This window comes from Oncorhynchus nerka, linkage group LG3, assembly GCF_034236695.1.
Source record: "Oncorhynchus nerka isolate Pitt River linkage group LG3, Oner_Uvic_2.0, whole genome shotgun sequence".
In the NCBI taxonomy this organism is placed as follows: Eukaryota; Metazoa; Chordata; class Actinopteri; order Salmoniformes; family Salmonidae; genus Oncorhynchus; species Oncorhynchus nerka.
In genome coordinates this window covers 5,564,757-5,576,720 of record NC_088398.1, presented here as the reverse complement: position 1 = coordinate 5,576,720, position 11,964 = coordinate 5,564,757, and the positions used below count along the sequence as shown (strand labels likewise).

General features: G+C 45.1%; 2 protein-coding genes across 2 annotated transcripts; one reads left to right on the top strand and one right to left on the bottom strand.

Annotated features, from left to right (window-relative positions):
* Window positions 1-51: 51 nt before the first annotated feature.
* On the bottom strand, window positions 52-2,405 carry LOC115111955 (transmembrane protein 238). The gene is made up of 2 exons (XM_029638523.2): window positions 1,752-2,405; window positions 52-1,267 (listed from the first exon to the last, which is right to left on the bottom strand). Exon 2 carries the CDS (start codon window positions 1,255-1,257, stop codon window positions 931-933), a length of 327 nt encoding a protein of 108 aa, XP_029494383.1. The 5' UTR covers window positions 1,258-1,267; window positions 1,752-2,405; the 3' UTR covers window positions 52-930.
* Window positions 2,406-2,546: 141 nt separating this feature from the next.
* Window positions 2,547-10,962, top strand: LOC115111956 (coiled-coil domain-containing protein 106-like). Its single transcript, XM_029638524.2, has 9 exons — window positions 2,547-2,684; window positions 3,241-3,320; window positions 3,444-3,542; window positions 3,807-4,037; window positions 4,856-4,912; window positions 5,070-5,312; window positions 8,200-8,370; window positions 8,494-8,797; window positions 9,728-10,962. Exons 2-9 carry the CDS (start codon window positions 3,251-3,253, stop codon window positions 9,783-9,785), a joined length of 1,233 nt encoding a protein of 410 aa, XP_029494384.1. The 5' UTR covers window positions 2,547-2,684; window positions 3,241-3,250; the 3' UTR covers window positions 9,786-10,962.
* Window positions 10,963-11,964: the final 1,002 nt, after the last annotated feature.

Here is an 11,964-nt window from a genome sequence, read left to right as displayed (position 1 = left end):
AATCAATATAATGTAATACTTTTCATCCCAAATCTTCACAAATGCCCTATGGTAGGTTATTTTATAGTTTTAATACAATTTTATAATTTAATACAAACCCTATTATGATTCAAAGAAAACTACAACACATGGATGATTATGAATATAAAGACCAATTATTTACAGATTCAAGCCTAAACAAACCAACCAAGTGAACTATGAATAGCCTCCATGCTTGATCGTTTAAAATCCTATTCAGACAGTCTACAATTCTGTTCTCTACCGGAGGTGTTTCAGAAAAGGTCAAGTCACAATAAAAAGCAATGACTGACTGTTTTTCCATCTTGTAATTGACACTAGTGAACTATCAGTATGTAAGTCTCTTCCACTGTGGAGGCGGTGGAACTTGGGTTAAAGGATGAGGGAGTTCCATAAAAAAATCTCTTAAAAATGGAATCTTATTCCTGCCCCAGGTGAAGCGGGTTAGCGTTGATTACATTAGTTTTGGAAACGGGCTCCCTCCCGGTCGTGAGCCCAGTGCCCCGTTTTGGCTGACGGCGAAGTCAGCACCTCCAAAAAAAGTGACAGGTTAATCACATGGAATAGTGAGTAGGATTCTTGGTTTTTACATACACAAATGATTGCTTTTTGATAAAAAGGCTTTATCTGCCTTCAAACTAGTTTGAAAATGTGAACATATGCTGCCTTGGTGACAACATGAACGAACGGCACAGATTACTTTTTGATTTGAGAAGGGCGCTCCTCCCAACCCCGCTTTTGCCCGTTCACATCACGGGCCATAGCCTGGTTCATTTAATGCACTCCCTCAATGCCAACAATACTGCTCCCAGACCCCCAGGCAGTTTGACTATCAGGGGCCAATAGTCTAATGGAGACAGTGAGGACCCTCCCCTACAACCACACCCTTCTCCTACGCCTGACCATGAAGCATCATGAGGGGCTGCTGTGGCTCCTGGGGAGTCGTATCCTGCGGCTGAGGGAGCGGGCCAGCCGGTCCATGGCACCCATGGTTCCCCCTAGCTCCTTCCTGGAGGTCAGGCCCTCAAGGTTCCCGCTGTACCACATGACCCATCCTCCCAGGGACATGAGCATCAGTAGAGCCCCAGAGTACACCAACAGGTCCCCAAAGTCCTGTCCCTTAATCTCTAATGGGGCAAAGACCCCCACCAGCAGAGCAGACACACCTAGCAGGTCCATCAGTATGGCAAACGCCAGGGCCAGCTTACAGTGGGACAGACCATCATAGTGCTGCGCCATGGTCACTCACCTGGGGGACAGAGAGGTGGGGGAGGTGAGGTGTGTGGCACATTGACAGACATAAATCTTGTGCATTGACATTGCTCAGAGTAAAATCACAATAGAGTCACCTCTGGCAATGATAGGGAGTTCACTAGGCCTACTGGTCGAGTGGGAGGATATTGTATGAACATAAACATGACACCATGGTGTGTATGTTCTGTAGCTATTAAAGTACAGGTATGTATGAAATAATGTAACCATGGTCAAATAACTACAGTATGTTATTTAAATATTTACTGTGTCTGTGTATATAGGCCTACACTTAAAAAAAATACTTTTTATATAACATTGTAGGTTCCTACAATACTCTTAAATGTATCTTTATTCATAGGAAAAACAGGTGCCACACCTGAGCGCTATCATACTCCCAGCACAACCAAGACACTTTTGTGTTTCGATGCCCGTTAAAAAACGGATTTAAACACAGAAAAACATAACAGATTAATACTCACCTCAGCACAGGGGCAAATGCGTTTTGATTAGTATCTTTTCAATGTTTATCTCTTAAAAATGTAAGTAGAATCCACTCAAACTGTATCCTGCCGGTTCTTCACTGGCAGGTAAAAACAGTGACTCACGAGTGAATGTTACCTGACACCTCTCCACTCCCCCCTCACCTGAACTTTTCTGCACTGACGAATATCATTGGTCAGAGCAGCACTAAACGAAAGCAAGAAAAACCTGTCAAACAATATTTTACTTTTCAATTATTTTCACACTGACATTTATTTTGGAATATGAAATATAATGTATAGACTAAACAAAAATATAAATACAACATGCACAAATGTCAACGATTTTACTGAGTTACAGTTCATATAAGGAAATCAGTCAATTGAAATCATTGAATTAGGCTCTAATCATCTGAGACCAGCCACCCACTGGGGAGCCAGGCCCAGACGATCAGAATGAGTTTTTCCCCACATCAGCTGTCCGTCTGGGTGGCTGGTCTCAGGTGGAGTTCCTGGATTGGCGTGGTTACATGTGGTCTGCGGTTGTGAGGAACGTTGGATGTACTGCCAAATTCTCTAAATACGAAGTTGGAGGATTGTGGTAGAGAAATGATAATTAAATTATCTGGCAACATCTCTGGTGGACATTCCTGTAGTTAGCATGCCAATTGCACGCTTGCTCAAAACTTGAAACATCTGTTGCATTGTGTTATGCGACAAAACTGCACATTTTAGAGTGGCCTGACTGTACAGCAGCGCCTTTTCGTTACAAACTACATTTTGGTAAATATTAGACTCTCCCTTAGGTAACCGGAAATGACGGCAAAGGACGTAAACAAGACGCTAAATTGTTATTGTTCTAGCTAGATACGAAAGTGGACAGAATGAACGGGATTTACATATGAAATACGGTGTTATAACGACTGAATAACGGTTCGTATATCATTGATTTGTAGAGAACTCCACCAGAAAATAGTTTGTGCGTAAAAGAAGCAGTGAGCTTGCTACTAGTAAAATGGCTAGCTGCTGACTATCTAGCTAGCCTGTGTAAGATGAGTCCTTATGGCAATTTGATGTGTAGCTAGCTAACATGTCCATGGTTTATTATAAAGCAACATCGAGCAAACTAGCATGTCAGCGACGAACATCGTGTATAATGTGCTAATATAACTTTCTAGTACGCTCGCAAGTGTAACGTTAGACAAAGGGGAATAAAGCGATCTGTGCGAAATAAGTAGGTAATTTATTCTGCATCTCAGCTGAGAATTGCCATACAGTAACTACTTGTAATTACATTTCTAGTGGCATAATTGCATCGACGAATGATTAGTTAGCAAGCTGAAGGCAACACATCGAAATTATTACTAAACTGACTGCATACATTTACATTTGCAACGAAACATCGTCAATGGGAGTTGTTTTCCATCATTGGATGTTGTGTGCCAAATGTAATACATTAATAAACCTGTATTGTTTCTGTACAATGAAGGGTGCACGAGATGCAGGAGGGAAATATTAATGACGCTTTGCCTACCTCCAAGAACCACACAGGCTCCCATCCCATGCAGAGTAAGATTGTGAAACCTTCTAAAATCTGCATCATTGATATAGATGTGTATTAACCTCTTCATGACAAAGTGATAACAGTTATTTATCCATAATAATGCCTACTGTATATTTCTCCCTCTGTAGCTCCGAAGAACGAGGATGCCTATGAAATCTCCATTCCCTTTGAGGAGAACAACTTTGAGCAGCAAGGCTTCTTCAATCAGAATGAGCAGAGTTTTGAAGGTTCATATCAAAGCTTGTATTTCCTACTAGATCAGAACCCATACCATAGATTAATGTAGTTGAATGACCATCTGGAAGGACAGTCCAGTGAGTCCACTCACCTAGATCAGAACCCATACTATAGATGAATGTAGTTGAATGACCATCTGGAAGGACAGTCCAGTGAGTCCACTCACCTAGTTTCTCCGGTGTGAATCAGTTAGTGATTAAGATTAATCCTGATATTCATTCCCTGACCCTTAACTTCCTGTGTGTGTTTTTCAGAGTCGCCCCCTCCCTCGGGTGCCCCCCCACCAGGCAGCTCGTACCTGCTGATAACCAACCTGCGGACGCAGCTGCAGATCTCACTGGAGAAGAACTCGTGGCTGCACAAACGCATCGATGACTTGGAGGAGGAGAGGGACTTCCTGCGTTGCCAGCTGGACCGCTTCATCTTCTCTACCAAGACCCAGGGCCATCAGAACCAGGGCCCCAGCGAGAGCCAGTACAGCAACGGTGAGAGAGGGGCATGGAGAGGGTTTGGGAAGGAGGATGGACACAACCATGATGTAGAAAGATGTATTGTGATTAGAGAAGTTCTACCATGCTAACCACACCACCCATGTTGCGTGCATGTTGCATGCTATATAAATTGACGCATGTTATTCAATAATTTCATTCCAACTGCTTGTGCACCTCAACCAGCGTCTGCTTAGGCAGGCGCTAAAATAGAACTTGGTTTTATGTGATACTTGATGTGCTGCAAGACCCGCCTCTCCCATCTCATCATTGGTTTTTAGGAGCATATACCCATGTGGGTGATTGAAAGATGGAGGTACACACCACCATTTGGTAGTGGTAATCTACTTTAAATATGGTTGCCAACCGCCATATAAAACTCCACAAAAGAAGAAGAATGAACAAACAGCCCCTTTTTGTTTGTGGATTAATTATCGGAGTAGAGAACACACAATTTTGTATGACTCAATATGGGTAAAAAATTATAAAAAGATCCAGCAAAAAAAAGGACCATATGCATTTCAGGTAAAATAACATCCCAATGTTTATTTTCCAGGACAAATTAGCTAGCAACAGCAAGCTAGCTAAATGTCCATGAATGTTTCATGTGTGTTTCAACCTGTCCTCAAATTAATATAGTTGGTCCACAGTTGGTTTGTGGTATTTTAACCTGTATGTCATGAACGTGTCTGGTGGGGATAGACAAAATCAGCAGGTAGACGCACGCACGCGTGGAGCCGGTTTGTCAGCATGTAAGACAACATTTTTTACAGGCATAGATTTATTCTCGGGAATCGTTGTTTTTCCTCCTGCAGGCTATGACTCTAGACGTTTTGAATGGAAGCCGAGGAGAGAGGGGGAGCGGCCAGCTGGTAAGGACTGCTTTATGACCTCACTAGTCCCTTGTTGTTCATGATACATGTATCTAGATTCAGAGCATATTCTATATATTCTCATCACCTCTCACCACTACTGGCCTCAGTTCACTGATCACTCTCATTGATCTTCTCCTTTTGTTAACCCTTTCAGAGCAGAAGTCCGAGCCACAGCGTTTCACATCTCGTCAGATATTCCAGCGAAGACCATCCCCCACTGCCATGGCCCCACCCAAAAACCACACTTCCAGCACGATAGCCAATCAGATGGCCGCGATGAGCTCCATGTACAGCTCCGGGGCCTCCCAGACTCTCTTGCAGGGGCACAGCAGTGGCAGTAGCAGCGCTATTAGAGCCACCATGAGTGACATGAATGCACACGGGAGCGTAGGGCCAGGTAATGGGATCCAGACTAGAGGTTGACATATGAACAGGACTCTTGCAGGTGCCAAAGGATTCTGGCAGGAATGGGAGATTCCTCCCGAGTAGTGCAGTGGTCTAAGGCCCTGCATCGCAGTGCTAGCTGTACCGCTAGAGATTCTGGGTTCGAGTCCAGGCTCTGTCGCAGCCGGCCGCGACCGGGAGACCCATGGTTCGGCGCACAATTGACCCAGCGTTGTCCGGTTTAGGGGAGGGTTTGGCCGGCAGGGATATCCTTGCTTATGTATATTTGAGAAATTCCATTTACTTTTGATACTTAAGTATATTTAAACCCAATACTTTTAGACTTTTACTCAAGTAGTATTTTACTGGGTGACTTTCACTTTTACTTGAGTCATTTTCTAATAAGTTATCTTTACTTTTACACAAGTATGACAATCGGCTACTTTCCCCACCACTAATCAGGACAGTACAGGGGAAAAATGGACAGTACCAGATGGGACAGGAATAAATGTTCACTTCCGTGACAATCTCTAATCCAAACTATGAGCACCTCTTGTCTAGCACCTCTAGTCTAGCACCTCTATCACCTCTAGTCTATCACCTCTATCAGCTCTAGTCTCCCACCTCTAGTCTATCACCAATATCACCCCTATCAGCTCTAGTCTAGCACCTCCAGCACATCTACTCTAGCACCTCTACTCCTTCACCTCTATCACCTCTAGTCTTTCACCTCTATCAGCTCTAGTCTACCACCTCTAGTCTAGCACCTCTACCACCTCTAGTCTATCACCTCTATCATCTCTAGTCTACCACCTCTAGTCTAGCACCTCTATCAGCTCTAGTCTACCACCTCTAGTCTAGCACCTCTAGTCTACCACCTCTAGTCTAGCACCTCTAGTCTACCACCTCTAGTCTACCACCTCTAGTCTAGCACCTCTACCACCTCTAGTCTATCACCTCTATCAGCTCTAGTCTCCCACCTCTAGTCTAGCATCTCTACCTCCTCAAGTCTCCCACCTCTAGTCTATCACCTCTAGTCTATCACCAATATCACCCCTATCAGCTCTAGTCTAGCACCTCCAGCACATCTACTCTAGCACCTCTATCACCTCTAGTCCTTCACCTCTATCACCTCTAGTCTTTCACCTCTATCAGCTCTAGTCTACCACCTCTAGTCTAGCACCTCTAGTCTACCACCTCTAGTCTAGCACCTCTAGTCTACCACCTCTAGTCTACCACCTCTAGTCTACCACCTCTAGTCTAGCACCTCTACCACCTCTAGTCTATCACCTCTATCAGCTCTAGTCTCCCACCTCTAGTCTAGCACCTCTATCAGCTCTAGTCTAGCACCTCTAGTCTAGCACCTCTAGTCTACCACCTCTAGTCTACCACCTCTAGTCTAGCACCTCTAGTCTACCACCTCTAGTCTACCACCTCTAGTCTACCACCTCTAGTCTAGCACCTCTACCACCTCTAGTCTATCACCTCTATCAGCTCTAGTCTCCCACCTCTAGTCTAGCATCTCTACCTCCTCAAGTCTCCCACCTCTAGTCTATCACCTCTAGTCTATCACCAATATCACCCCTATCAGCTCTAGTCTAGCACCTCCAGCACATCTACTCTAGCACCTCTATCACCTCTAGTCCTTCACCTCTATCACCTCTAGTCTTTCACCTCTATCACCTCTAGTCTTTCACCTCTACCACCTCAAGTCTCCCACCTCTAGTCTATCACCTCTAGTCTATCACCTCTATCACCTCTAGTCTAGCACCTCTATCACCTCTAGTCCTTCACCTCTATCACCTCTAGTCTAGCACCTCTATCACCTCTAGTCTATCACCCCTATCTGCTCTAGTCTAGCACCTCCAGCACATCTACTCTAGCACCTCTATCACCTCTAGTCTATCACCCCTATCAGCTCTAGTCTAGCACCTCCAGCACATCTACTCTAGCACCTCTATCACCTCTAGTCTATCACCCCTATCAGCTCTAGTCTAGCACCTCCAGCACATCTACTCTAGCACCTCTATCACCTCTAGTCTATCACCCCTATCAGCTCTAGTCTAGCACCTCCAGCACATCTACTCTAGCACCTCTATCACCTCTAGTCCTTCACCTCTATCACCTCTAGTTTTTCACCTCTATCAGCTCTAGTCTAGCACCTCTATCAGCTCTAGTCTAGCGCCTCTGTCACCTCTAGTCTATCACCTCTAGTCTATCAGCTCTAGTCTACCACCTCTAGTCTAGCACCTCTACCACCTCAAGTCTACCACCTCTAGTCTAGAACCTCTATCGCCTCTAGTCTATCACCTCTAGTCTATCACCAATATCACCCCTATCAGCTCTAGTCTAGCACCTCCAGCACATCTACTCTAGCACCTCTATCACCTCTAGTCTTTCACCTCTATCACCTCTAGTCTTTCACCTCTATCAGCTCTAGTCTAGCACCTCTACCACCTCTAGTCTAGAACCTCTATCACCTCTAGTCTAGCACCTCTACCAGCTCTAGTCTATCAGCTCTAGTCTAGCACCTCTTTCAGCTCTAGTCTAGCACCTCTATCCACTCTAGTCTAGCACGTCTAGTCGAGCACCTCTATCTCCTCTAGTCTATCAGCTCTAGTTTAGCACCTCTTTCACCCCTATCAGCTCTCGTCTATCACCTCTATCAGCACTACTCTAGCACCTTTATCAGCTCTAGTCTAGCACCTCTATCAGCACTAGTCTTTCACCTCTAGTCTAGCAGCTCTAGTCTATCACCTCTAGTCTAGCACCTCTATCACATCTACCCTAGCACCTCTATCACCTCTAGCCTAGCACCTCTATTACCTCTCGTCTAGCACCTCTAGTCTAGCACCTCTAGTCTAAAGTTGTTTTTTTTCAGGTCTTGTTTGTCTGTTCAGATTCCCTGTCCCTCCTGGGGGAGGCCGAGGAGTACCTGGAGCAGGATGGCTACATGAACGAGGAGGAAATGATTTCAGGAGAGGACGTGATGTCAGAGGGCATGAGCAGCGGTGGGCACCCAGGGATGAAGAGGAGGCGGGTCTTCCGATTCACCAGGGAGAGGCAGAGAGGTGAGGGACAATGGCAGCCATGTTACTCATGCCATGTTCCAATGCTTTGGAAATGCTTCTTTCCTTCCTTCCTCGAAGTAGGCCTAATCAATCCCCACCTCCCTCCATCTCCTCCCCCTCTAGTCAAAGACGCTGCAGGGGTTCTGTTTCGCTACAAGAAGATCCTGCTGACCTACCAGCGGCTGAAGAACATGTCTAAGGCCTTCCAGATCCACGGCGTAGACCGCAACACGGTGGCCTCCACCACGCCCATCGCTGAGATGCTGCTAGTGGCCCCGGAGAAGGTGGCGGAGGTGGGCGAGTTTGACCCGTCCAAGGAGAAGCTGCTGGATTACGCACGGCGCTGCTACGTCGCCCTGGACGAGGAGACGCTAAGCAGGGTGCAGGCCCTGAAGAAGAACAACCTGCTACTACCCATCTCCTACAGGTTCAGACACTGATGGGGGGAGGGACGAGGGGAATCTGGAGGCCAAGGGGATGAGGGGAATCTGGGGGATGAGGGGAATCTGGGGGCCAAGGGGATGAGGGGAATCTGGGGGCCAAGGGGATGAGGGGAATCTGGAGGCCAAGGGGATGAGGGGGATGGGGGGGTGCTCTGGGGGGAGGAGGGCTTCATTTTGTCGTGGAGAAGAGCAGGGTGGGACTTTTGGAGAAGGTCATCACTCAACCATCTCCCTAAGATTCAGACATTTATGGAAAGTTAAGATTTGTGTATGGGAGTGCTGGATATGTAGGGGAGGTTGTTGCCCATCCCATACACAGAATCTGTTTTCTATTCTTAAATATTTGTTCAGAATCCTTTTGAAGCTGAGGTAATGAACTATAGCATTCCTTATTTCTCACCAGAGTACTATTGAACTTTGTAGTACTTTATTTCAGTGCAATTTTGACACGTAGGGCCCCATTTTGCTCATGCCAAAAATTGGTGCTATTGTCTGAAGAGGCCGTGCTACTCCCAAATACTTACATTAGCAGCATGAAGGTACAGTGACCAAATTGTAGATTTGTAGCATTCCAGACTAGCTCTTTATTTTCATCACACTTGAAATAAGTGCCATGCTGACTATTTGATGTAATACGGTCTTTTCTGATGATCATCTATTTTGAGCTGTCAGAATTTCACCTTTTAGTGTCTTCATGTAAAAGTGGTGTCATATTCTGCACCCTCACAAAAGCAATGTCAAAACTATACATCTTTATTTACAGATAAATGTTTGTTGTTTGGATAACATTCTCTCATCTTTTTCCTAGCACTTCAAAAACAAATGTATTATTTGTGCACTTAAATGATGACCTTATTTAGATATTTAAAAAAGCCCACACCCAGTGATTTTGGATCTGTCTCTCATTTCTCCAGGTTGAAAGGAGGAGAGGATTCTCTTAAAGAGAAGGAAACTCACGCGACCACAAACTGAACAAAGCAAAGAGTAGTTGCACACTCTATTGCTCAGATTCCATCCTTTAGTAGAATCATTCCAGTGTTCTGTCAGAAAGCTTCCAGGTTCTGAAACAAAGGAAGTTAGCTAGCTGACTGACCACTGGTGTTGTGTCTGCACCAGAACAACAGAATAAGCAGATATTCTTTGCTTTGGAAGAAGGATGGGGACAGTTTTGGGGACAGTTCTACTGTGAGGCTAAGCTGTTGTACCACAAATACATAACTTTTTTTTTGTTGCACCAGAATATATTCTGTCACTGTAAAGTGCCACTGTAGCATACAGTTGTGAGATGTGTAATTTGACCGAAGTGTGGTGTAGTATAACATCACGTACCCTTTGTACTGTGCTACGAAGATGAGTTTTTTACTATAATAGTAGTATGATTTACTGTGCTATTTCACCATCAGTTGAGATTTGTGCTTTCTTTTTTCAGTCCTATACTGCAATATTTTGTTTGCTTGGGAATAATTTATTACAATTAGATTGCATACTATTAGGTTTCTCTTTTTTTTGTGTTCCAATAAGCTCAGTGATTTCCACAAAAGAGACAAAATACAAAAATGTTGATTTTTATTTGAACATGTCTATGTAAATCAATATCAATCACCAGTTCCCCATTACAATTGCATGTGAAATTAACTCTTGTTGGTCAGTTGTTTAGACAGAGCTGTTGTTGAACTTAATAATGATGTTAAAAAAACAATAGCAGTAGTATTGGCGATGGTGTAATATAGTGGTATATTGTGTGTGTGTTATACTGAAACTGGTACAAGGAATTGCTGAGACCCCAGGTTGTCTGAGTGTGTGAAAGGGTACCTCTCACTTTAAACTTCATGTCTTACTTATTCACAACACAAACTCTCCCAGGGACGGGTATCAGTGTGTACAACTGCTGAAATCATGTTATGTTCCAACACCTTTTATACGGGTCAGAGATGTCATTTTTACCAATCATTTACTGAAAGGTACCGTACAACCTGTATCATTTAAGATACCGGTATCTGTGTGCAGCATTTCAAAAATATTTAATATTGTATTTCTCTTCAAGAATAATGAGGAGTAGTCTGTAATTCATTGATTATGATTATACAAATTGTATGGACTGTAAAAATAGAAATGCCATTAAAGCATTTGATTTCTTAAAAAATCCTGATTTGACTTATGTTTCTCTCTGAGTGTGTGGAAAGGGAGATGCTAGAGGCAGACTAAATAACTTTTTTGCCCGCTTTGAGGACAATACAGTGCCACTGACACGGCCTGCAACGAAAACATGCGGACTCTCCTTCACTGCAGCCGAGGTGAGTAAAACATTTAAACGTGTTAACCCTCGCAAGGCTGCAGGCCCAGACGGCATCCCCAGCCGCGCCCTCCGAGCATGCGCAGACCAGCTGGCCGGTGTGTTTACGGACATATTCAATCAATCCCTATACCAGTCTGCTGTTCCCACATGCTTCAAGAGGGCCACCATTGTTCCTGTTCCCAAGAAAGCTAAGGTAACTGAGCTAAACGACTACCGCCCCCGTAGCACTCACTTCCGTCATCATGAAGTGCTTTGAGAGACTAGTCAAGGACCATATCACCTCCACCCTACCTGACACCCTAGACCCACTCCCAATTTGCTTACCGTCCAAATAGGTCCACAGACGATGCAATCTCAACCACACTGCACACTGCCCTAACCCATCTGGACAAGAGGAATACCTATGTGAGAATGCTGTTCATCGACTACAGCTCGGCATTCAACACCATAGTACCCTCCAAGCTCGTCATCAAGCTCGAGACCCTGGGTCTCGACCCCGCCCTGTGCAACTGGGTACTGGACTTCCTGACGGGCCGCCCCCAGGTGGTGAGGGTAGGCAACAACATCTCCACCCCGCTGATCCTCAACACTGGGGCCCCACAAGGGTGCGTTCTGAGCCCTCTCCTGTACTCCGTTCACCCACGACTGCGTGGCCACGCACGCCTCCAGCTCAAACATCAAGTTTGCGGACGACACAACAGTGGTAGGCTTGATTACCATCAACGACGAGACGGCCTACAGCAGCGCCTCTTCAAACTCAGGAGGCTGAAGAAATTCGGCTTGTCACCAAAAGCACTCACAAACTTCTACAGATGCACAATCGAGAGCATCCTGGCGGGCTGTATCACCGCCTGG